Consider the following 25,698-nt stretch of genomic DNA (forward strand, 5'->3'; position numbering starts at 1 on the left):
TAAGCCTGTCTTTTTCTTGGATGTAATATAGGACTTTTTAAGAAAATTTGGTCTTGGACTTCCCCAGTGGTGCAGTGGATAAGAAGCCACCTGCCAAAGGACACCATCTTCGATCCCTGGAATCAGGAAGATTCCAGACACCAAGCAGAAGCTAAGCCCACGTGCTTAGAGCCTATGCTCCACAACAGGAAAAGCCACTGCGAAGGGAAGCCCACACTCTGCAATCAAGAATAGCCAGTCGCCGTAACTAGAGAAAGCCAGTGCAAAGCCACGAAGACCAGCACAGCCAAAAAGCAATACATTTTAAAAATAAAAATTTTGTCTTAAATATAGCCAAACTCACCCTTCTCTCTACCTTAAATAAGTTATTTTTGAGGTTGGGGGGAGGTTCAACAGGAAAAGAACCTATGTTTACTTATGGCTGATTTGTGTTGCTGTATGGCAGAAACCAACACAGTAATCTAAAGCAATTATCCTCCAACTGAAAATAAAATTTTTTCTAAGTTATTTCTATTCATTGTAGAGAAATGAAAGTACAGGGAAATGTAGGAAATTCCTGACTGTGACACATAAAATTATATTTATCATAAATTAATATTTTAATGGTAATTAATTTTCAAATGTCATGAAAGATCCATCAAAAATATATCCAATGATCTCATTATTTTTCATTAAAACATTTCTTCCACAACTAAGATCTCTTTCTAAGACAGCAAAGTGTTGTAAGACTAGAAACGGCAAGATTTGATTTCTCCAAGTTGATAGAACTTGATGGATACAGATGATAAAGTATGTTAAAGGTTTTTAAAGTCACATGCTTTTCTAAACATCTACAGCCACATTTACCATCAAGGCCTGAAACACTGAACTCTTTTCGGTGTAATTTGTTAGTAATTTAAAAATAATTATCTTTAGAATTAGAATATTTCATTTATAAATGTTTACTTCAATTTATTTGGCCATAGGGAGACTAAGAAGGGGACAAAGACAGAAGCATAATTACAAAGACCAGGGAAACAAGGAGGAAGAAGAGTTGGCAGAAAACTTTCAGTTCACGTTTTCAGAGATGGGGAAATCTAGCATCGTGCCAAGTTCTAGGTATGCGCCTCATTGCATGAGCAATAAGAGGAGTACAAAGAACAAGCACTGAATAATACATAAGAAAGAAGGGGAACGAAAACTTAGTCTGATTCTCAACCTAATCCAATCTGATCACTAATAATTATCTCTAATGAAGGAACTCATGGAAAATGTACTAGCCAAGCAAGATGTTGAATTATTCTTCAGCTAAGATTCATCTGGATGGATTTGTAAAATTTCAACATTTGAAAATAACATTAGTCTCAGAGACTAGAGTCAACATCATGAAACCGCATGATAGACAGAAAAAAGTTATTTTTGCTCCTTAATCTGTTGCTGATAGACTCCACAGACCAAAGAAGGAAGGAAGACTGCATTTTGATGGATCAGACGGTACACTTTCAATCAATCAAAGTGGAACAATCATAGCTCTGTCTTCAAAGAGGCCAAACTGGTACAGTTCAGAAAGAGAGGCAATCACTCTCTGTTTTACTGAGTAAAAAGGTATCTACTTGAAGCAAACTCATTTCCCGTATAAAAGGACTATTGCATGATCTTTCCTGAGGTCTTCTCCTTACTTTAAATATATTTTGATTGATTTTGTGCTATAAGCATGTGATTGTTTTCCATGGCTGTAAACATAACAAGCACATAAATGTGTAAATATTTCTTCTAAATATTCCTACAAACTAGTATTAAGAACCAACATTAAAATTTTGGCACACAGTTCCCTCACAAAACTCTTGAAATATAGGGGAATTCCTTGGTGGTCCAGTGGTTAAGACTCCACATTTCCAGTACAAGAGAGATGGGGTCCTATCCCCGGTCAGTGAACTAAGATCCTGCAGCCCGTGATGTGGGGCGAAAAACAAACAAAAACCCATGAAGTACAGATGGCAAAAAAAGAAACATTAACTCGCTTAACTTCCTACCTACCAGTCTGATAGCAGAGAATGGTAGCTTTGAATAACCGTGTATTCCTCTATCCCAACAAACCTCCCACAATATATAATTTGAGACATTCACAAAAAATATTTCAGGCTGGTTCTATAACTTTTGGGGAGCAATGTTGATATCAGGACCTCAGCTTGAGAATATGTTGATGGAGCCTTTAGAATTGAAAGCTACCCAGGTACATACCACTGTGCTCCCATTATTCATGTTGTGAATGTCCCTGTGGGGATGGGCACAGAAGTCTAGGCAAGCAGTGACCCCAGAGAAAGGACGACCTTCTTTCTTCCCAAGCCGACATTCTCGGGCAATATGTTCAAGCGCCACCTGAAGAGTAATGAATTACCCATAGTTTTAAGAGACAAAAAGAATCACCTTCAATAAAGATAAAAATCACTTTATGACAAGTTTATAACTTAGTTACACTTATTATTTCAGAGATTTGGATTATCATAGTGATTGTGTAGTTTAGTAATATTAAGGGTAAAGAATTTGAGGAAAAGAAAAAAAAAGAATTTGAGGGTACATGAATTAAAATGACAATCACTGAAGGCAACAGGAGGACACTAATACTTGGTGGTGGATAAATACGAAGAGTAGCCTGAAATATTTCATTAGGACAAAAGACTAATATAGTGCTTTGATCATGCATCCAGTGTTCAAGGTCTATAAAACCAGTATAGAAAGTCAATTTGTAACTATTTAAAATGAAAGGTTGGAGAAGTACCCTGGTGGTCCAGTGGCTAAGACTCCAGGCTCCCAGTGCAGGGAAGCCAGGTTTGATCCCTGGTCAGGGAATTATATCCTACATGTTGCAACTAAGACCAAAGATCCCATGTGCTGCAATCAGGACCCGGCATAGCTAAATAAATAAAGAAGCAAATATAAAATGAAAAATAAAATGGAATTGGGCAGAGACCTTGTTATTTATGATAATACAAATAAATATTTTAATTTTTATCATATATTTAAAAAATATGCACCCCTGGTTATGTTTTTCATTTTTGTTTGCTTTTTGGCCTACTTGCTCTGTTTGCAGGATCTTATTTCCCTGACCAGAGATAAAACCTTTGCCCTCAGCAGTAAAAGTGAGGAATCCTAACCACCAGACCACCAAGGAATTCCCTGGTTACATTTAAAAAGTATTTTACACTTATTTCTACTTGGTCTGCTATATGATTCACCATTATTTTCTCCCAATATATGGTTATCCTTTTCTTTTAAAAATGTGTTTTCCCACCTGTTTTATTGAGATATTACTGACATACATAACATATGTAAGATTAAGGTATACAGTGTGATCACTAGATACATGTATATGTTACAAAACGATTACCACAATAAGGTTAGTTAAACATAATTATAATTTTTTGGTGTGTAGAGGTAACATTTAAGACATAATTAAAACTTTTAAGTATAATATAATATTATTAAATATAGCCAACAAGCTGTGCACCAGATCTTATCTTATTGCTGGGAGTTTGTACCCCTTGGCTAGTATCTTCTGATCTCCCCTACTTCCCAACTGAATTAAATCTCATTGTGGATATTTAATTCAATTGCCATGAAAAGAAAGTGAAAGTGAAGTTGCTCAGTCCTTTCCTACTCTTTGCAACCCCAAGGACCATACCCTACCAGATTCCTCCGGCCATGGGATTTTCCAGGCAAGAGTACTGGAATGGGTTGCCATTTCCTTCTCCAGGGGATCTTGTCAACCCATGGATCAAACCCAGATCTCTTTTTTTGCAGGTAGACACTTTACCATCTGAGCCATCAGGGAAGTCCTCAATTGCCATAATACTGTTTTTAAAAAACACTAGATAATTTTTAAAACTGTCAATAAAGATCTACATTGAGGTAAAATTTGAAAAACAATTTCTGTTAACAAGGACATTGTTTAGATGTAAATTTCAACCATGTTTAAAAGCTCTATATAAGGTCCCAAAACATACCTGGTTTTGATAAGCAGCTGGAGCATACTGCTTATAAATTGGAGCTAATTCTGTAGCCAAACTCTGTAAATTATCTTCAAGGTTTTTTTCCTATAGGAAAAGACAGTCCATAAAAGTTGTTTCATAATTACATATGAGTGATGAATTTATATAACATATGAAAATGAATTATACCTCATTGCTGATATGTTCGTTGTTGGTGCACAGTTCATACTTACCCTGATAAGCTACCATAGGAAATGACATGATTGCTACCATAAAATCTAAATTATTAGTCATTGTTATGTTTAGATTTAGTCTTTTGAAATTAGAAGTCTATGTTATCAGCTAATGAGAAATCTAACTGGTGTTAGAGGTAAGTTACAAAGCTGCTCATGTCAAAACAAGAACCACATTTTATATTTATTCAATAGTAGAGGGCACTTGAAGTAAATCAAGACAACTTTCCTGGTAGCAAGTGGAGATGTGGAAGAATTCTCATAGTGAAACAAAGTTCTATAACAGAGATGGGAGAGCAACACATACAAGGCACATACTGTGTATCAGATCCCAGTGCTAAGAGCTTCAAATATAAGTAGGCAATAGGCTGTCTAAATCCAGTGTTTTCTTTTCTACACGGTAATGTCTACAAACTGAGGAAGATTTGATAGAATTGTGGAGAAGCCTTAACACTTTATCAAGATTCTGGGGTCTAATGATAATAGAAACATGTAAGAAGGAAAACTGTCATAACAAGAGTAGTAAAAATGCCACAGATGACAGAATGAGGTACGGAGGAGAGAAAGGAGACTTTACTAACATTAGCTGGAAAAACATTGTGATAGTTTTTCAGAGATGATTGTATCCTAAATCAAATCAGAGATTGATATCCTAAATCAAATCAGAGATTGATAAATGGTCGGTCACAAAAGACAAGGGATGAAGAACTGACAGCAATGAAGGGCTTCAGAGGTTTGAAGGTGTCTGTCTCATCTGTGATCTGGTAGATGAGGAAGGAAAACCTTCCTGTGGATCAGTTCACCTCTGGTGCAGCAAACTATTATAAAAACCAAAGCCACATAGCAATGTAGACATGGGAAGTTAATTCTTGAGTGCTTTATAACAAGCCTCAGTCTTGGCAACTGCAAAGCACCAGTGATAATCCTTTTAGTTTCCTACTCATTTCAGTTGGTGTGTTCATTGAAAAGGAAATTCATATACATAGGGTCTATATCTAAATTGCTTTCTTCTATTAACACATCTGTTACTTAATGTAGCTTAATAAATATAGTCAGGGAGGTCAGACCACTGACCAAAAAAAAAATCCTTCCTGGCTATATTGACACATAATTAGAGGGAAACTTCAGAATTACTATTTAAATGGCTAGTTAAAAAGACTTTATTATATTTTATTGCACTTGAGATATTGGGTAGGGTAAATTGTGTTTTATTGCTAGAAGGATGTTATGAATCATTCAGTGTCACTAGTTAGATTGGGCAATTTTTATCTTATGAAGTAACATTTCTTGAATACAAATGAAATAAAGCAGGTAAATAGAAAAAATTAAAATTTAAATAGATGTTTATTGTTGAATGCAGGTTCTTTATCCATATTGTAAAAATCCTTACTTTCTAACTGTTTCATTAGAGTAAGTGGGTGTCTTGAAGATCTCAATAAGAGATCTTTACATAATGGGGCTCACGCCCTACATCCCTCTGCCCTTCTCACCCTATACCTTATCTATCGGGTCACCACCTCCACATCAATGCCTACAACTACCACCTGGATCACATGTTAATCCTGAGGTTCTTATTAATGACCAGACAGCCTCATCTGGATTTCTCTTAAGAATCTCCAAACCAGTGCATCCAAACTGAATCGATAATCTGTCTTCTCTATAAACCTAGTCTTGTTTCACCACACCCTTTGTCAAAGAATAGCACCTAGTTTTAACAACCTGTCCAGAACTACTACTTATCATTTCTTCTCTCACAACCATACTGTAAGTCACTACTATCCCTTCTTTGGACTATTCTAATAGCTAGCCTATCTTGCTAAACAAACTCTTGGCTAACTCCAGTCCACAGAGCAGACACAGGCACCCCATTAAAAAAAAAAAAAAAAGGTATCATTATATTACTCTCTGCTTTAACATTCTTCAATGATCTTCCCATATTCTTAAAGGCTACTATATGCACTTCACGTTCACTAGCCTGCTGAGCTTCACACTGATCTTTCTCAGTTCCTGAAAAGAGGAATGCTTTTTCCTGTATTATAAACACTACATAAACATTACTCATTGTTAATAATAACCATAAGCAAAAACTGATCGTCCATTTATTATATGAGTGTTATACAATATAGCAGCTTCATCAGATAATTATTTAGAAAAAATTAACTTTTTAACGTTTATTTTAAGGAAGAATTCACATCTCATTCTGATCTTTGAACATGTTACCTTCTCATTATCAGGTATTTTATATGTCCTTTTAGTATAGTTTTCTCCCTAAAGGTCTGATAAACTTGTTAGATTTCTTCTAAGGTATTTTATCTGCAAAAGACAGTGCTCTTTACAGTGATTTCTCTCTTTTATTACAGTAGATGGGAACTCTAGAGAAAACAAATCATTTTGATCACTCTTTAAAGGGATTATTTACTTATTCTGAGCTTTCCTGAAAGATGTTACATTCCTTGTATTATAGATACAATTAGAGTAATTCCTGCTGCTTTATTTTGTGTTTCCTATTTATCTTATATCCCAATTAGATATTATCTTATATCTCAGCTAGACTTTTTAAACTAACCTTGCTGACTGGTGAATGGGTTTTTTTCCACAACTAGTTCAAAGGTTATAAATTATATTTGTAGTCATCTAAAAATGTTTAAATATACACTTCTCAAATATGTTTTTCTGACAATTATTTAGAGCAGTATTTTCCAAGCTGTGGGACATGACTCTTTAGTAGGCTAAGAATTCAGTTTGGTAGGTCAAAACTAGAATTTAAAGAAATGAAATTTTATTTTAAAAATGTTTTTGCCACATCATAGTGATCCTCAGCAATAACTATCAGATATTAACTTTTAATACTTAAATATTATTTTTGTCATATGTAATAAGGCTAAATGTTATTTTGTGATAGTTTTATCTATTCATTTGAAGATATATTTTTCCAAATAGTTACTTGTAGTATAAAATGTTTTTATACTCTTGGTCACAGCACAAAGCTTGAAAAACACTGATCTTGGAGTTAATCACTATCTAAATTCTCCCCACTCCAAACAAATCATAAAACATTGCCACACTTAATTTATATAGGTGCCCCACCCCCTCCCATTGCCTACCCACCCCTGATTTGAGAAGAGTATTGAATTATACTTATAGGTTGTTATTTCAATTAAAAAATGTAAGTACTCAACTTATTTAATTTAAACTTAACAATAAGGTTGACTAATTTCTTTGCTCACCATGGCCTCGTGTTCCGGACAGATTGGTTCCGGTTTCATATATCTTCTTTCTGGATTACGTCCTTTAGTAATTCTTTCATAGTAGTGCTGTGGGTAGTAAACTTACTGAGTCTTTGAAATGTTGGCAAATAGCTTTATTCATTGTTCCTACTTTGGCTGGGTATAAAATTCTAGGTTTTTTTTAACAGTGATTCTCTTTAGGGTGAGGGAAGGAGGGAGTCAGGGACAATCGGAATTTGGGTTGATAATTAAAGATTTTACCTACATTATTTAGAATTTTAAACTATTTTCTTATATATATATAGACACGTATAGTTACTATTTTGTCACTACGTTCTAATATTAATTTTTTACAATTTAAAAAATTTTTAAAGAAATGTACTTATATATTACTAAGTGTAATTCATAAGTAAAAAGGACACTTACGTGTAAGGGAGAACTTGGATCAATTCTAAATCTTCTGGGACTTGGGCTTCTACCAAATTTGCAGCCATTGAAATACATACTCCATGAACAGCCAAAAGAGAAGGAAGCTCCACAAGTCTCTGGATCAATTCCTTGACATGTACAGGTACGACTGTAAGATGATAATTGCAAGAGAATGAATTGATAAAGTAGGATAATACTTCAAACAGAACATTTCAGGTTCATATATATATAGAAGCAAGGATGGATAATGAAATTATTTTAATATACCTATTTCATTACTTTTTTTTTATCTAAGGTAGTGTTAAACAACACAAAGCTAATAATACTTGAAAGTAACTAAAGCTTCAATTAAAATGTTTGTGCAAGATTGTAAATCCAATAAAAGGCAAGAAACCATACACATATGAAATATACATAACCTTGTTTGATTTGGAGATATCCAAGGTAAGGAAATAAAGGGCCTGGATTTTAATCATAGATCAGTTTCCTATCATAATTTGAAAATCATAGCACCTCATTGGACTTAAAAATACAAGCAATTAAAAAATACATTTTTGAAAAATGATAAATAAAAGAATATAGAAATTTGAAATCAAAACTATATTTAATTGTGAAAGTCAGGAAAATGCTGAATATGAAGGAGGAATAGTTCAATTATTCTAATTTTCACTAAGATAAAACATATACTTTAAAGGGAACAAAAGATTACAATTACTTGAAAAGAAAAAAATAAGATGCAAAGAGTATCAAAGAAGAGAAACTTTAAATTGCAGAATTTCAAAGAAGTCAAAAAAGTAGAAAAATGTACTGTGTTTAGTCATTCCGTCATGCCCAACTCTTTGTGACCCCACGGACTGCAGGCCACCAGGCTCCCCTGTCCATTGGGATTCTCCAGGCAAGAATACTGGAGTGGGTTGCCATGCCTTCTTCCAGGGGATCTTCCCAACCCAGGGATTAAACCCAGGTCTCCCGCATTGCAGGTGGATTCTTTACATCTGAACCACCAGGAAAAGAAGAATACCGGCTTCCCTGGGGATCTTCTCCAAGGGATCTTCTCGAACTGAGAATGTAGTTTAGCTATTAACTATGAGACCTAAAATTGTCTCCTAAACAGTCAACATTACCGATAATGAGACAAAAAGACTTTAAAATAGCTCTTAATATTATTAACTGAGTGTAGTATTCTTGCCAATAATTCCTGAATTGAATTGAATCAGGAAGACAATCAAAAAAGTAGATGATATTTGAATTAGAGAATAGCATTTTATCCAAGTGAAATAGCCTGGTTTTAATAATTGTACTGGTAATTGGTACCTGGTTTTGATAATTGCACTGTACCTCATTCTCTGAAGTATTATTTAGAAGTAAAAGTTTGCAACTACTTCACAAATTATCCAGAAGAAAGTATAGAAAAAAGCAGTAATGATAATGACATGTAAGCTTATGTGTATTGTGTGATTATTTGTGGAATTAGAAATAATGATTCCACAAATAGGTAAGGTAAGGGGTATATACGAATTCGTTGAAGTATTCTTGCATCATTTCTGTAAATATAAATTTTTAAAAAATAGGCTGGATCTACGTTGAATGAAATAGCATAAAACTTATTTATCAATTATTGAAAAAGGTAAGCTTATATGTACACAATTTACAACAGTTTCTTTCTATTAGAGGTATTATTATTATGAAGCCACATAATAAAATAGATATAGTAAAATTATGTATACATATTTATTGGTATTAGAAAAATAATAAAAAGCATAATGAAATGATTTTAAGCATAAAAAAAGTACTCTGGAAGATATACAAACAATCTTGTGAGGAGGTTAGAGAGGGGATATTTTATAATTTGTATAATGATGTTTCTTTTTTTTAAAAAAGAGAACTTTTTGAGGAAAACCATACAAAACACTGTTGAAGAACACAAACACTTGAACAAATGAAAAGAAAAATCTTTTAATGGGATTGTAAGATTCAACATCGAATGATGTCAGTTTATTCTAATTTAATATAATCCCATTAAAAATACCATTAGATTTATCTTAAAACTAGACAAATTGATTATGAAAGTTATTTGAAAGCAGAAACATTTTTTTAAAAGCCTTGAAAAAACAAGAATGGTGAGCTAGTCTTACTAAATATTAAAATGTATAATGCCTCTATAATATACAGAATTCATAAGAAAGAGGATTTGATTTTTGTATAAAGTTAGTATTTCAAGTCAAAGGGGAAAGAAGAACTCTTTAGCAAGTAGAGTTGTGATAAATGGAAAAAAGAATAGAAATGGATCCCTTCTTCTCACTTCTGTCCAGCATAAATCTTAAATGATTTCTATTTTAAACATTTCTGATTTCAACAGGAAATAAAAGAAAATATGGGTGAATTATTCTAGAGCTCGTATGAAAGAAAAATGGTCTTAAATATCACTAAAAATTCAGAAACAGTAAGGGAAAAGAGATATAATAAGTTACATTTAAAAAAAGTCCCTGGGTCTGCAAGGAGATCCAACCTGTCAGTCCTAATGGAAACAGTCCTGAATATTCATTGGAAGGACTGATGCTGAAGCTGAAACTCCAATATTTTGGCCACCTGATGCAAAGAACTGACTTATTTGAAAAGACCCTGATGCTGGGAAAGATTGAAGGTGGGAGGAGAAGGGAACAGCAGAGAATGAGATGGTTGAATGGTATCACCAACTCAATGGACATGAGTTTTGAGTCAGCTCCAGGAGTTGGTGAAAGACAGGGGGGCCTGGAGTGCTGCAGTCCATGGTGTTACAAAGAGTCAGACACAACTGAGTGACTGAACTGAACTGAACATACAAAACTAAGTCAATTTGCTGTACAGTTCAAATTAACACATATTGTGAATCAACCATACTTCAATGAAATTAAAAAACTAAAAAACAAATGGCAGATACTCTTACCATATGAAAAAATATTCAGTCATAATATGAAAAATGCAAATCAAAAGAAATTGAAGACATTTATCAGAGAAGGCAATGGCAACCCACTCCAGTACTTTTGCATGGACGGAGGAGCCTGGTAGGCTATAGTCCACGGGGTCGTGAAGAGTCGGACACGACTGAGCGACTTCACTTTCACTTTTCACTTTCATGCATTGGAGAAGGAAATGGCAACCCACTCCAGTGCTCTTGCCTGGAGAAACCCAGGGATGGAGGAGCCTGGTGGGCTGCCATCTATGGGGTTGGACAGAGTCGGACATGACTGACGCGACTTAGCAGCAGCAGCATCCCCTATTAAATGGGCAAAATTCAAGTTTGACTACAATGAAAGCTATAGAAAAACAGATATTCCCTTACATTGCTAGAGAAAATGGAAAATGGTACAATTCCTATGGAGGAGCTGTACCTTTATAGAAAAATCTCTCTTTCAGACTCCAGGGCTGAGAAGGATCAGGTATCAAAATGGAAACAAGCAAAGAATTAAGGAGAATATCCTAAAATGGCCTGGACTCACTCTAAAAAAAAGTCTCCCTTTTAAGCAATGTTCATTCTTTTCAGTTGCATAATACCTAAAATTCTGTCCTCATCTATAATATATATATGTCTATTACTTGGTAGTCAATTTAACAAGATATAAAACTGATGTTAAAACAATGCAAAACAGATTTGATTACTTTTCATTGAGCGTGCATCTTCGGTCTGTGGGATGACCATTGTACGACTTGAGACTCTCGGTAAGCTGTGAGTACAGTTTGTCAGCCATCGGGAGAGGAATGCCGTCCCATACCATGATGAGCACCACCATCACAGCTGTGGGACAGTGGTGGCCTGTGCGCTGTCGAACCAGACAAAGAACTTTCTCTTCGTCGCTGCTTCTTCTTAAAACCTGCCAAAACAGAATGTATACATTTATGGAAAACAAGAAACGTAATGTCAAACGCAGTGGATATTGCTTTTCAAGTTCTTCATCACTACATTCTAGTTTTCTAAACTTACTATTTTTTAAAGCACTGAAGCCTGTAAGACTTTTAGTTGTTAGACTAGCTGCCTCCATACAACTCATCACAGGGTATCCAAGGTTACTTGACTAATAAACAACAGGCTGAACAGAAATCTGTGGAAACAGTTTGTGTTTGTTTTATTTCACTGTTGACACAGTATTGCAAAACAGACAACAGAGAATCCCATGGAAAAGAGCCTAATTAACTCATCTGCTCTTCCATAATTGCCACAAGTGCACAAATCTAGCTAAATGGAAATAGCCTAGTACTCCCAACATTAAAAATAAACTGAGCACTGATATTTAGCATCTGAGAAAAATTATGGATATTTTCCTTGGGCAAATAAATGGTTTTGCCATATAAAAAACAATTCATATGTACATAAAGCAATAATCCTGCAATTTTTCCCCATGCTCCCACAGATAGTTATCATACCCATCTTAAGATTAAGATGTTCCAGCTGACAGAGAATACAAATTATAAGTAATTTTGAATATTTAACCATTTATCTTACACTGCATCATACACATGGGTAGCTAAAAACAGATTCCTAAGTATTTAAAATACTGTCCAGTGGTCCTAGTGTTTACTTTTGTTAATTGGATTTAATTACTATGCTTAAAACTCCTTCCATATATCACAAATTACAAACAGACTAATTAGATCAATCAGTATATAATCAGTAAACGATGAAACTGCCCACCCCTGTGACGACAATGGAGCACCCAATAGCATAATTAATATTCCATTTTTGTTGCTATAATATTACAAAAACTTGAGATGAAACTTCTTAAGATGTTAGTTACCCAATATCACTTTCTTCTGTCACTCCAGATGGTTAACAATCATTGCTACCAAGGCATCCCTTGAGTAGAGTTGGCTTTAGGACCTTCCCCCTAAACACAATTATTTACATTAAAAATTTTTTCTATGTTTTTATGTCCTTTTACAGCCAAAAAATACATTTGCTTCCAAATAAGCTCAAATGCAAAATGATACTGTATCAAAGTCACACCAGAAAATCTTCATGTTGTCAAACCAACAAAGCTATAGTCAGAGTCTTTGTGTAAGAAATGCTAAAATGCTATTTATTCATTGTATTTGTGCCTTTTCTAGATCTTCCATAGCTCTTTCAGTGAATTAAAGAAAATTAAGTATAATGAGTCTCTAAATGTTTCAATAAACTGCTTAAGTATCACTATGTTATGGATATTTATGTTCACTCAAAATTCATATAATGAATGCTCAATCTAAACAATGGTATTAATAGAGCCTTTGGGAGATGGAGATGATTAGGTCATGAGGAGGAAGCCCTCACTAATGGCATCAGTGTTCTTGTAAGAGATCCCTTTGTCTCTTTAGCTCCTTCTACCATTTGATGACACAGGGAGAAAAAGGACCCACCAATCATGCTGGCACCTTGATCCTCAACTTAAAACCACAGAAGTTTGAGAAATCAATTTGCTGTTTATAAGCCATCCATTATGGTATTTTCTCTAGTAGTCTAATCAGAGTAAGACAAACATTAAATTTGTATGAAATGTTTGAAAATTATAGAAATATTATTGAAAGAAATTAAAGAAGACCTAAATAAATGGATATACTATTTTCATGGAATAGTAATTATTATAATGATGTTAATTTCCCCAAAGTTCGTTGCTAGAGTTGATACAATTCCAATCACAGCCTTACTAGAATTAGTTTTGTTTGGGCATGGGAATGGACAAGGGTTTTGGAAAGTTTACATGGAAATGCAAAGGAGCAAGAAGTGGGAAAAAAGGAACAAAGACAGAAAAAATGGTATCAAGACAGAAATCAGGTATCAAGACTGATCACAGAGATATGATAATTAAGACAGTTTAACACTGGTGCAATGACAGATAAGGAGATCAATGGAATAAAACAGAATGCAGGAGAGCCATATATATGTGGTCACTTGACTATTACAAGTGACACTGCAGTCCAATGCAAAAAGTAATCTTCTCCATAAATTGTAGTGGACAGACATCCATGGGGGGCGGGGGGGAATGAATCTTGAGGCCTAATTCACACCAGGAACAAATTATACTGTAGATCTAACTATAAAAGATAAAACATTAAGTTTTTAAAAGAAAATACCTTCATGACCTTGGAGTGGATATAATATTTTAAAACAGATCACCAAATTTAATAATTCTAAAGGAAAATGTTAAGAAATTGGAATATATTAAGAACTCTTGTTCATCATAAATATTAACTAATAAAAGATTAAGAAAGCATAAAAGCAACCAATACAATGGGAGACATATCTGCAATATATATAAACAACAAACTATTCTTACCCAAAATATATAAAGAACTTCCTCAAATGAGTAATAAAGGCAAAACAGAAAACTGGCCAAGAAAGTTAAAAAAAAACAAACACACGCAAGACAATGTCCAAACAGATGATGAGCATATGAAAATATGCTCAACATTGTTAGTCACTAGCAAAATAAAAAAATTCAAAAGCACTGCATATGTGAATGGGGTTTTAAAACGGTTTAACTGCCATGCAAAACAGTATGAAGTTCCTCAAAAAATTAAAAATAGAACCAGCAATCATATGATCCAGCAATTCCACTTCTGAATATATACCAGAAAGAAATGAAAATAAAGTCTAAAACAAATCTTTGCATTCCCATGTCCATTTCATCATTATTCACAAGAGCCCTGAGGTAAAAGTGACCCAAATGGTCATCAATAGATGAAAAGATAAACAAAATATTGTATATCACACAAAGGAATAGACACGAAAAGGAAGGAAATCCTGTCACACACTGCAAATGAATTAACCTTAAGGACATAATTCAAAATGAAATAAAACAGTCATGAAAAAACAAACATTTTATGAGTTATCTAAAGTAGTCAAATTCATATAAACATAAACTAGAATGATGTTAGGGGCAAGGGTGATAGAAAAATAGAGAAGTGTTTAATGGAGATAGAATTTCTTATTTGCAAGAAAATGTTTGGGAAATCTGTTTCAAAACAATGTAAATATATAATACTACTGAACTGTATACTCAAAAATGGTTAAGATGGTAAATTTTTTATTATTGCTATTTTACCTATAAGACTTTTAGTTGTTAGACTAGCTGCCTCCATACAACTCATCACAGGGTATCCAAGGTTACTTGACTAATAAACAACAGGCTGAACAGAAATCTGTGGAAACAGTTTTTTTTTTTAAAGGAAGGAAAGAAATAAAAAGGAAAATGTCCTGTTGAGAAAGATGTAGAGCAACTTGTATTCATGTGAATGCAAAACCATTTTGGAAAACTCTATTAATCCAAGCTGCACATATGCGATTACCCCCACCCCCACCATCTCCTAGCAATTCCACTTCTAGGTATAAAACAAACAGAAATACATTTTTATATTTCCCAATGAGAAGGCTTCCCTGGTGGCTCTGAGGTTAAAGCAACTGCCTCTAATGCAGGAGACCTGGGTTAGATCCCTGGGTCAGGAAGATCCTCTGGAGAAGGAAATGGCAACCCACTCCAGTATTCTTGCTTGGAGAATCCCATGGATGGAGGAGCCTGGTGGGCTACTGTCCATGGGGTCGCAAAGAGTCAGACACGACTGAGCGACTTCACTTTCAGAGACAGCACCACTATTCATGACTACCTCAAACTGATAACAACCAAGCATTAATCACCAGAGAACAGCTCAAGATGAGAATTATCTACATTTACAAAAAACAATGCTTAGTCTCACAATTATCATGTTTTAAGATAGTCAATGTATGCAGAAGACTACATACTGCAAGACTGCATTTACATAAGGTTCAAATTATACAGGATTATAGCGGTAGAGGGCAGGAGAGTGATTCAGAGGGGCAAGTAATAGTCACTGCTGGTTACACAAGTGTGTGCACTTTAGAAAACTTGTGATCGAAGAATTTCTGAAGTCTTCTGCATGTATGTTATACTAAAATAGTGTACTTTAATCTAAATTCAAAACAAAAACCCAAAACTGCTTAGTCACTTACTGGCTCATGACGCTATAGCAAGTTTCTTAACTTTTCTATAGTAGCACAAACCTAGGATCTAATAACTATTAGCTACTAAGAATTTTTTGCTTTTTTAATGCATACTTGGCTCCTGAGAACAGAACTCAGCTCATGGAAGACTCTCATTAAATATTTGTTGAACGAATGGTTAAAAACCACAAAAACCCAATGTGGTTGGATTTTATAAAAATTTCAAAAACAAGTTATGCTATTAATAAGACAGAATCTCTCATTTCAGAAATAGTCCAACAAACAGTCCAAATTTTAAAACCTTTGGCAAAAATCACATTTTTTGGTAACTGGAACAAAATATTAATTGGTAAGTGGTTTAAGCCAGGGTCTCACAACATATTCACTTTACTTTTTATTTTATTTATTTACTGTGGCCAAGCACCATATGGGATCTTAGTTCCCTGTCTAGGGATGGAATCCTGTGCCACCTGCATTGAAAGCATGGAATCTTAATGAATGGACCTCCAAGGGAGTCCCCAGAATCACTTTAGATGGTAAATGATGTGTCCAAAATCTGAGTAATGTAATGTTCATGACTACTGTCCTGTCAATTCTTTGGCACTCAGCTTTCTCTATAGTCCAACTCTCACATCCATACATGACCACTGGAAAAACCATAGCCTTGACTAGACAGACCTTTGTTGACAAAGTAATGTCTCTGCTTTTGAATATGCTATCTAGGTTGGTCATAACTTTCCTTCCAAGGAGTAAGCCTGTTTTAATTTCATGGCTGCAATCACCATCTGCAGTGATTTTGGAGCCCCCCAAAATAAAGTCTGACATTGTTTCCACATCTATTTCCCACGAAGTGATGGGACCAGATGCCAGTCTAAATAACCTCTGACCATCTAGGGTTTAAGGGCACTCTGGAGAGAGAAGACTGCTCTGAGAAACAAAGTTACTGTTGTAATTTATGAGGAAGAAGCTGTAGGTAACAATTTTTTAATATTCTTAAGACATAGAAGAAAAAATATATGGAAAGAATCTCAAAAATGGAGGGCAGTTTCTACATAGCAGTCAAGCTTGACTTCTAGCCATAGTACATTTACATGGCTAATGGAATTACTTAAGTAGTATTTTATTCCCCTAACTCCAAAATCCAGAGAATTCTAGATATACATAGGCTTGCTTTGCACAAACAATAAAATAATCATAATTTTGATGAATAGTATGTTTGCATTTACTTATCTTCCAATATAATGATTAATTTACCTTACAGTATAGACTAATAATTATATAACTGTTCTTTTGGAAACATAGCATTGTGTTTGTTGGGTCAGAATTATTAAATTTACTGGTACCTGCAGATATCTGAACAAAGGCTAATCAAACTATTGTTTCCGAAAAGTAGAATTAAAGGTGATTTTTAAAACAAGTATTATTATAATTGGGAGATGATTATTTTTTATAGATTTGAGTCCTCCTAGGAAACTCAAGAGAAGCAAAATTTTATTGGATTTTTAAAGAGAATAACATAGGTGGCTACTTATAAATTTTGAAGACTCAAAGTTTTAATATACACCAGCAATAATCAAATAGAAATTTGATTTACAGCTTAAATTAAATATTAAATTAAATATAGTTGTGAGGATTATCTTAAGGGAAATGTATGTAAGTAAATCTTAATTAAGTTGTTCCTAAATGGAAGGTCAGACATTAAAAGATTTTATTTTAGTCACCAATCTATTCCCCATTCTACATATACTTAGTTTCTAAAAGTTCATATGAAAGAATAAATGAACATTAAGTCATGAAAAAGACTTTTACACATGAAAGATAAATGTCCTTTTAAATTTAAAACTTTTCCACAAAGCTATAACAAAAAACATAGTACCAGCCTAGGAATGGTCTTTCCTAATGGGTCAATGACCAACAAAGACAACTGGGGCAAATTTCCTGGTGGTCCAGTGGTTAGGACTCCAAGTTTCCACTGCAGAGGACACAACATCAATCCCTGGTCTGGGAACTAAGATTCTGCATTCAGTGAGGTGCAACCAAATTTAAAAAAAAAAAAGCTTTTAAAACCAAATACTAAGTTAATACATAAAATTATAAGAATACGGGAGACACTATTTTTATAGTATTGCTATAGAAAAAGTTTCCACAGCAAGATGAAAAATCTTTAAGGCACGTATTAAGTGACATAAGTTTGACCTGCTAAGCATTTCAAGCTCCTATAAAATAGGTCTTCCCAGGTGGCTCAGACAGTGAAGAATCTGCGTGAAATGCAGGAGACTTGGGTTCGATCTCTGGGTAGAGAAGATTCCCCTGGAGAAGGGAATGGCTACCACTCCAGCATTCTTGCCTGAGAACTCCATGGACAGAGTAGCCAGGCAGGCTGCAGTCCAAAAGAATAGGACAAAACTGAGCGGCTAACACTTTCACTTTCATACTAAGATAACAGTCAGATCACTAAAAGAAAATCTAGTATGAGATAATGGCAAATATATGATAAAGTGTTATTTACAAAAATAAAAAAAATAACATCACCAAAAAAAGCCTAAGAAGAGTGAATTCATAAAAGAAATACAAATGGCTAATAAATACATGAAGAAACCTAATTTTACTAGTTAAAATACAAATTTAATCAAGGTAGTTATTTTTAATTGCTAGTTAACAATGACAAAATAGATTTTCATCAGTAGATTAATATATTTTTTCTATTTAAATCTTTCAACAATAAGAAAGAGATTTATTCTTTATCCTGAATTAAGAATTTGATGATGGTAAAACCAAGACAACCTTGTATAACAATTATCCTCCAATTAAAAATTTTTTTAATTGGGAAAAATTTATCCATTTCCAGCAATTTTTTTCTTACATTAAACTAGTTCTTTGATGCCTTAAAACAAATAATTTCTAATAGTGAATTCAAACCACTCTTGAAGAATTGAGCTATATATTCAACTTCAGTATGCATAGAAGCAAAATCTCATGAGTAGTTTCTGCTAAAAAAAAAAACAAACCTATGTTCACTTAATCAAACATTCTTGAAATTTAGGAAGTTGGAGAATTATTAATATATTGACTTCACTCTTCTGCTTAACATGCTTCAGCAGGTACCCAATTTTTAACATCTTAACTCTTCACTTGGGTATACTCAAAATTGCTAAAAATCATTATCTCTAAAGGGGAAAACTAAGATGTGTTTTAAAATTTTAAATTGTTTTGAAATTCAATTTAATATGGAGTTTTCATTTTCTACATGTAGAAATTAACATTGAATTTAATTTCACTTTTAGTTTATTGTTCTTTTTAAATTAAAAAAATTTTTTAATTGGAGGATAATTCCCTTACAATATTGTGTTGGCTTCCAGCATACAACAATGTGAATCAGCGATAAGAATACATATGTCCTCCTATGTTTTATTTTACAATTTAAAAAAAGGAAATTAAACAGTCCTTGTAATATTAACCTTAGCAATAAAGATGCGAAGGTAACTAGGTTCCTGCATAAGCTTCAACAAAAATCCACGCTCCGCGGAAGAATATAGTTAAAGCTGCTGCTGCTGCTGCTAAGTCGCTTTAGTCGTGTCCGACTCCGTGCAACCCCATAGATGGCAGCCCACCAGGTTCCCCCATCCCTGGGATTCACTAGGCAAGAACACTGGAGTGGGTTGCCCTTTCCTTCTCCAATGCATGAAAGTGAAAAGTCAAAGTGAAGTCCCTCAGTCGTATCCAACTTCGCGACCCCGTGGACTGCAGCCTACCAGGCTCCTCCGTCCATGGGATTTTCCAGGCAAGAGTACTGGAGTGGGGTGCCATTGCCTTCGCCATAGTTAAAGCTAGGAGCAACATTTATGTCAAGTGTGGATTACATTACCCAAGAGAGATCACTTTTTGAGTTTATCCATAACCATGAGAGAAAATTACAGTTAAATTTTCAATACAAAATGATGGAGGCCATCCCTACCTCTCCAAACCCCAAATCATCCACTGATTAAGACCATTTAAATCTTTCTTCGCTTCCTTCCCTTCACCGTTCACCTGAAACTACCACATTGTAAACTGGCTATGTGCTATGCTTAGTTGCTCAGTTGTGTTCTACTCTTTGCCATCCCGGACTGCAGCCCACCAGGCTCCTCTGTCCATGGAATTCTCCAGACGAGAATATTGGAGTGGTTTGCCATTCCCTTCTCCCAGGGATCTTCCCGACCCAGGGATTGAAACCAGGTCTCTTGCATTGCAGGCAGATTCTTTAAAGTCTGAGCTACAAGGGAAGCCCCAGTGAAAAATAAGAAGTAAAAAAAAAATAATAATTTCAATATGTCCTATATATTATAGCTAATGAACGTCAACCCCATTTTTGGAGGAGTGGTGGTGATTGGATGCATGAGGGGTGTTCTGGGGCTGGTGTGCTGATTTATTTCTTAACCTGGATGATTTGATTTTGTAAAACTTCAGTGGCCTGCACACTTATGATTTGTGTAGTTTTGTGTATTTTATAGTTCAATAAAAACTTTCCTTAAAAAATGAATTCTATAAGCAAGTCAATTAGTTCAATTCAGTCACTCAGTTTTATCTCACTCTGTGCAACCCCATGGAGTGTAGCATGCCAGGCTTCCCTGTCTGTCACCAACTCCCAGAGCTTGCTCAAACTCATATGTCCATCGAGTCGGTGATGCCATCCAACCATCTCATCCTCTGTCATCCTCTTCTCCTCCTGCCTTTAATCTTTCCCAACATCAGGGTCTTTTCAAATGAGTCAATTCTTCGGATCAGGTGGCCAAAGTATTGGAGTTTCAGATTTAGCATCAGTTCTTCCAATGAATATTCAGGACTGATTTCCTTTAGGATGGACTGGTTGGATCTCCTTGCAGTCCAAGGGACTCTCAAGAGTCTTCTCCAAAACCACAGTTCAAAAGCATCAATTCTTTGGCGCTCAGCTTTCTTTACAGTCCAACTTTCACATCCATACATAACTACTGGAAAAACCATAGCTTTGACTAGATGGACTTTGTTGCCAAAGTAATGTCTCTGTTTTTTAATACACTGTCTAGGTTGGTCATAGCTTTTCTTCCAAGGAGCAACCAGCTTTTAATTTCATGGCTGCAGTCACCATCTGCAGTAATTTTGGAGCCCCCCAAAATAAACTCAGTCACTGTTTTCATTGTTTCTACATCTATTTTCCATTAAGTGACAGGACCAGATGACATGATCCTAGTTTTCTGAATGTTGAGTTTTAAGCCAACTTTCTCACTCTCCTCTTTCACTTTCATCAAGAGGCTCTTTACTTCTTCTTTGCTTTCTGCCATAAGGAAGGTGTCATCTGTATATCTGACGTTGTTGATATTTCTCTCTGCTTCACTCAGCCAGGTATATCGAATGATGTACTCTGCATATAAATTAAATAAGTAGGGTGACAATATACAGCCTTGACGTACTTCTTTCCCGATTTTGAGCCAATCCGTTGTTTCAGGTCTGGTTCTAACTGTTGCTTCTTGACCTGCATACAGATTTCTCAGGAGGCAGGTCAGGTGGTCTGATATTCCCATTTCTTTAAGAATTTCCCACAATATGTTGTGATCCACATAGTTAAAGGCTTTGGCATAGTAAATAAAGCAGAAGTAGATGTTTTTCTGGAACTCTCTTGCTTTTTCTTTGATCCAACGGACGTTGGCAATTTGATCTTACTATAAGCAAGTAAGCAAATATAAAAGTAGTTCTAATCGTACAGTAGTAAACAGTAATGAAGAAAAATGTTTTATAACAAAAAAGAAAGAACAGTGAAAAGGCAAGTCAGTACCAATCCCTCTGGTTTTTGCCCAATTTTAATCACTGAAGTATTAAATGGTTTTTTCACATTAGCAAGATTTTGCAGACAAGTAGCCAGCCCATGACTGCCTGTTTATTATTCTGACACGGTAATACACATAGAGTGCCTGATCTGGGCACAGACATAAGCAGCACCATGGTGCAGCTTGAAAATAATCAAGGCAGGTAAGAGTCAAAATCTTGGAAAAAAGGAATTCATAAAAAGGGAAGTCTTTGAAGATATGTGTATAAATCAAGGCAAGATGGTTTAAAAACCTTTAGACACATCAGCTTCATTTACAAAACACACTAAAAACTCTGGTCACTTCACACCCAAGTAAGCAATAAAACATTCAGTTGTACACATTGTCACACCTGCTCTACTGATTAATAACAATCCTAGGTGGGGCAACCCATGAACTTGGGCCTGGTGTGAATTTCTCAGCATTGGAGTCATCTGCAGTAAAGGGAGTTAACAGAACTTAGTGTATTAAAGAAACTGTATCGCCCTTTCCATCAAAATTTACTGAATAACAAGATATAACTACTCCCTGCCAAGACACAAAATGACAGAAGGAAGAGTTAGAAATGTCTGTCAAAAATTAACAATTATGGGAAAGTGTTCAAGACTACCTGGTAAAGAAGAAAGATTTTGAAGAAAAGATTAAAACTGTTTTAAGAACAAAGGCAAAACATAGTGAGACTGGCTTAGAAAGTTCTGATCCCAGTTAGAATATGTTGTTAGGCTTCTTGTGTGTGACCTAACCCTAACAACCCCCTTCAAGAAAAGAAGGCAAGTGCAGCATGATAAAAGTAGTTTAGAATCCAACCACTAGGGACTTCCCTGGTGGTTCAGTGGCTAAAACTCCATGCTCCCAATGCAGGGGGCCTGGGTTGGATCCCTGGTTGGGGAACTAGATCCCACATGCTGCAACTGAGACCAGTGAAGCCAAATAAAAAATAAACAAATAAATATCTTAAAAAGAAATCAACCACTATTATCACACATAAGTCTGCACACACACGAGAAAACATACAATCAAATCACAAAATGTTTGATTTAGGTTAATGTTTACTATCAAATACAGGGCAAATGTCAACTATGCAAGATGAAAAGTTTAAAGCAATATTATATATACATACATATATAATATATATATATAATATATATATAATAAAGTTTAAAGCAATATTATATATACATACATATATAATATAATATATATATATATATTCTACAATGCAACCTAAAAATTCTATCAGTGGTGTTGGAGAAGACTCTTGAAAGTCCCTTGGACTGCAAGGAGATCCAACTAGTCCATCTTAAAGGAGATCAGTCCTGGGTGTTCATTGGAAGGACTGATGCTGAAGCTGAAACTCCAATACGTTGGCCACTTGATGTGAAGAGCTGACTCATTTGAAAAGACCTTGATGCTGGGAAAGATTGAAGGCAAGAGGAGAAGGGGATGACAGAGGATAAGATGGTTGGATGGCATTACCAACTCAATGGACATGGGTTTGGGTGGACTCCGGGAGTTGGTGATGGACAGGGAGGCCTGGCGTGCTGCAGTTCATGGGGTTGCAAAGAGTCAGACATGACTGAGTGACTGAACTGAACTGAATTATTGTTATGCTAGAGAAGGGATGAAAGAAAGGAAGAATCATCCCAAATCCTACCACTTAACCCAGCCACCTTGCTCTTTTGGATAACTTAGTCAAGGGGAAGCCAGCTGCCATGAATATACCTTCATGCCTTGCTGGTGGTAGTGGTTTAGTTGCTATGTCTTGTCTGACTCTTGAGATCCCATAGACTGTAGCCTACCAGGTTCCTCTGTTCATGGGATTTCCCAGGCAAAAATACTGGAGTTGGAGTTCTCCTCATGCTTTGTTACTTAAAAGCAAATAAGTAAAAAAAATATCAAATAGATATAGATGAACAAACCTATGTAAATTATCAGTGTCAAATATTGGGAACCAATCCCTACCACTTATTTCTACAAATGTGCAAGTTACTATGTAGGGGCAAAACACACAAGAACAGTAACCATACCATAAGGAAATACATAAGGTGGGGAGATGGTTCTTAGGGTCTCTGAGAACCTAGCAATGTCGTATTTTTCACCCAAGTAGTAGCTTGTGTGCTCAGTTGCTCAGTTGTGTCTGGCTCTTTGCGACCCTGTGAACTGTAGCCCACCCGGCTCCTCTGTCCATGGGATTTTTCAGACAGGAATACTGGAAAATGGGTTGCCATTTCCTTCTCCAGGTAGTAGCTTGATGAGTATTCAATTTATAATTATAGGTAAAGTCTAAGTTTATTACCTTTTTTCTTGAAATATTCCATAATGAATATTGATGTTTAACAGCATAATTTTGTGAATTAAGATCTACAGAGTAACGTTTTTTTGCCTTTAGAGAAGCTAGGGCTAAGGAAGATAGTTACATTTTTCAATGTCAATGTAGAATCTTTAACATAGTGATGCGGGTTTCCCTGACAGCTCAGAAGCTAAATAATCTGCCTGCAATGAGGGAGACTTGGGTTCTATTCCTGGGTTGGGAAGATATCTGGGAGAAGGGAATGGTTACCCACTCCAGTATTCTTGCCTGGAGAATTCCATGAATAGAGGAGCCTGGTGGGCTACAGTTCATGGGGTTGCAAAGAGTCAGACACAAGTGAGTGACTAACACTTTCACTTAGCATATTGATATTTTTAGTGAAGAAGAGATACTGAATTTTATGAATAGCCTGTCTCCAAGATGCCCCCAATCATCACCACCACCTAATATTCTTGTCTTTGCATAGTCCTCTCCTACACTAAATAAAGGATAGCTCTGTAGCAATTTCTGAGGTTAATGTCATAAATGACATTGTGGCTTATTGTTATATTTTGATTGACTCACCCGGGGGAAAAATAAACTGCTATGACTGAGAAAACACTTAAGAAGTCCTATGATAAGAAAGTGAGTCTTGGGACTTCCCTGGCAATCCAGTGGTTAAGAATCCTTCTAGCCACCTATTGCATAACACATGGAACTCTGCTCAAAGTCATGCAGCAGCCTGGAAGGGAGAGGGGTTTGGGGGAGAATGAAAACACACACAGGTATTACCGGGTCCCTTTGCTGTTCACCTGAAACTAGCACAATATTGTTACTCAGCTATATGCCAACACAAAATAACAAGTTCAAAGTCTGGGGAAAAAAAAAAAAAGAATCCGCCTTGCAGTACAGGAGACCTGGGTTCCATCAAAGGTCAGGGAACCAAGATCCCACATGCTATGGGACAACTAAGCCCGCATGCCATAACTAGAGTCCAAGCACTGCAACGAAATATTCCACATGAACGAGTATCCCAAGTGCCACAACTAAGACCTGACATATCCAAATAAAAAAACTTAACTAAAGCCTCCTGCAAATGACAGGGGACTTAGACTCTCTAGCAGCTCCCTCTCCAGTCAAGTTCTGAAATGATAAAGACCTCTTCTGGAAGCACCCTCCGAAGTTACCCACAGACAGATTTCTGACTCACAAAATTGATGAGATAATAAATGTTTGTTGCTCAAAGCTACTAAATCTGAGTAATCTGTAAAGCACCAACAATAGAGTTCATCAAGAATAATAATTAAATAAGCTTAAAAGTGAAAGTGAAGTTGTGCCTGACTCTTTGCGACCTCGTGGACTGTACCAGGCTCCTCTGTCCATGGGATTCTCTGGGCAGGAATACTGGAGTAGGTTGCCATTTCCTTCTCCTCAGATTGCTCTTTATAAAACATAAACCACATAGATAAGGTGTGTGTGTGCGCGTGTGCGTGCATATATGCTCAGTCCATTAATTTGCGTCCCACTCTTTGAGACCCCATGGACTCTAGCCCACCAGGCTCCTCTGGCCATGGGATTCTGTGGGCAAGAATACTGGAGTGGAGACTTCCCTGGTGGACCAGTGGCTAAGACTCCATGCTCCCAAATCAGGGGACCCGAGTTCAATATCTGGTTAGAGAACTAGATCCCAAATGCCCCAACTAAGACTTGGTACAGCCAAATAAATAAATAAACAGTTAAAAAAAAAAAAAAAAAAGAATACT

General features: G+C 35.6%; 1 protein-coding gene across 3 annotated transcripts in view; it reads right to left on the reverse strand.

Annotated features, from left to right (window-relative positions):
- Positions 1-25,698, reverse strand: part of TET1 (tet methylcytosine dioxygenase 1) — a 139,515-nt gene that overhangs the window by 13,524 nt on the left and 100,293 nt on the right. For 2 of the 3 annotated variants that reach the window (XM_040242213.1, XM_040242214.1), the window contains 5 exons: positions 11,497-11,708; positions 7,855-8,005; positions 7,429-7,515; positions 3,984-4,073; positions 2,221-2,358 (listed from right to left, as the gene is read on the reverse strand). In XM_040242213.1, coding sequence (XP_040098147.1) covers positions 2,221-2,358; positions 3,984-4,073; positions 7,429-7,515; positions 7,855-8,005; positions 11,497-11,708 — 678 coding nt within the window. The remainder of the gene's footprint in view (positions 1-2,220; positions 2,359-3,983; positions 4,074-7,428; positions 7,516-7,854; positions 8,006-11,496; positions 11,709-25,698) is intronic. The other variant, XM_040242215.1, reaches the window with a different exon arrangement.

The sequence above is a fragment of the Oryx dammah genome, unplaced genomic scaffold (assembly GCF_014754425.2).
Source record: "Oryx dammah isolate SB20612 unplaced genomic scaffold, SCBI_Odam_1.1 HiC_scaffold_6, whole genome shotgun sequence".
Taxonomy (NCBI): Eukaryota; Metazoa; Chordata; class Mammalia; order Artiodactyla; family Bovidae; genus Oryx; species Oryx dammah.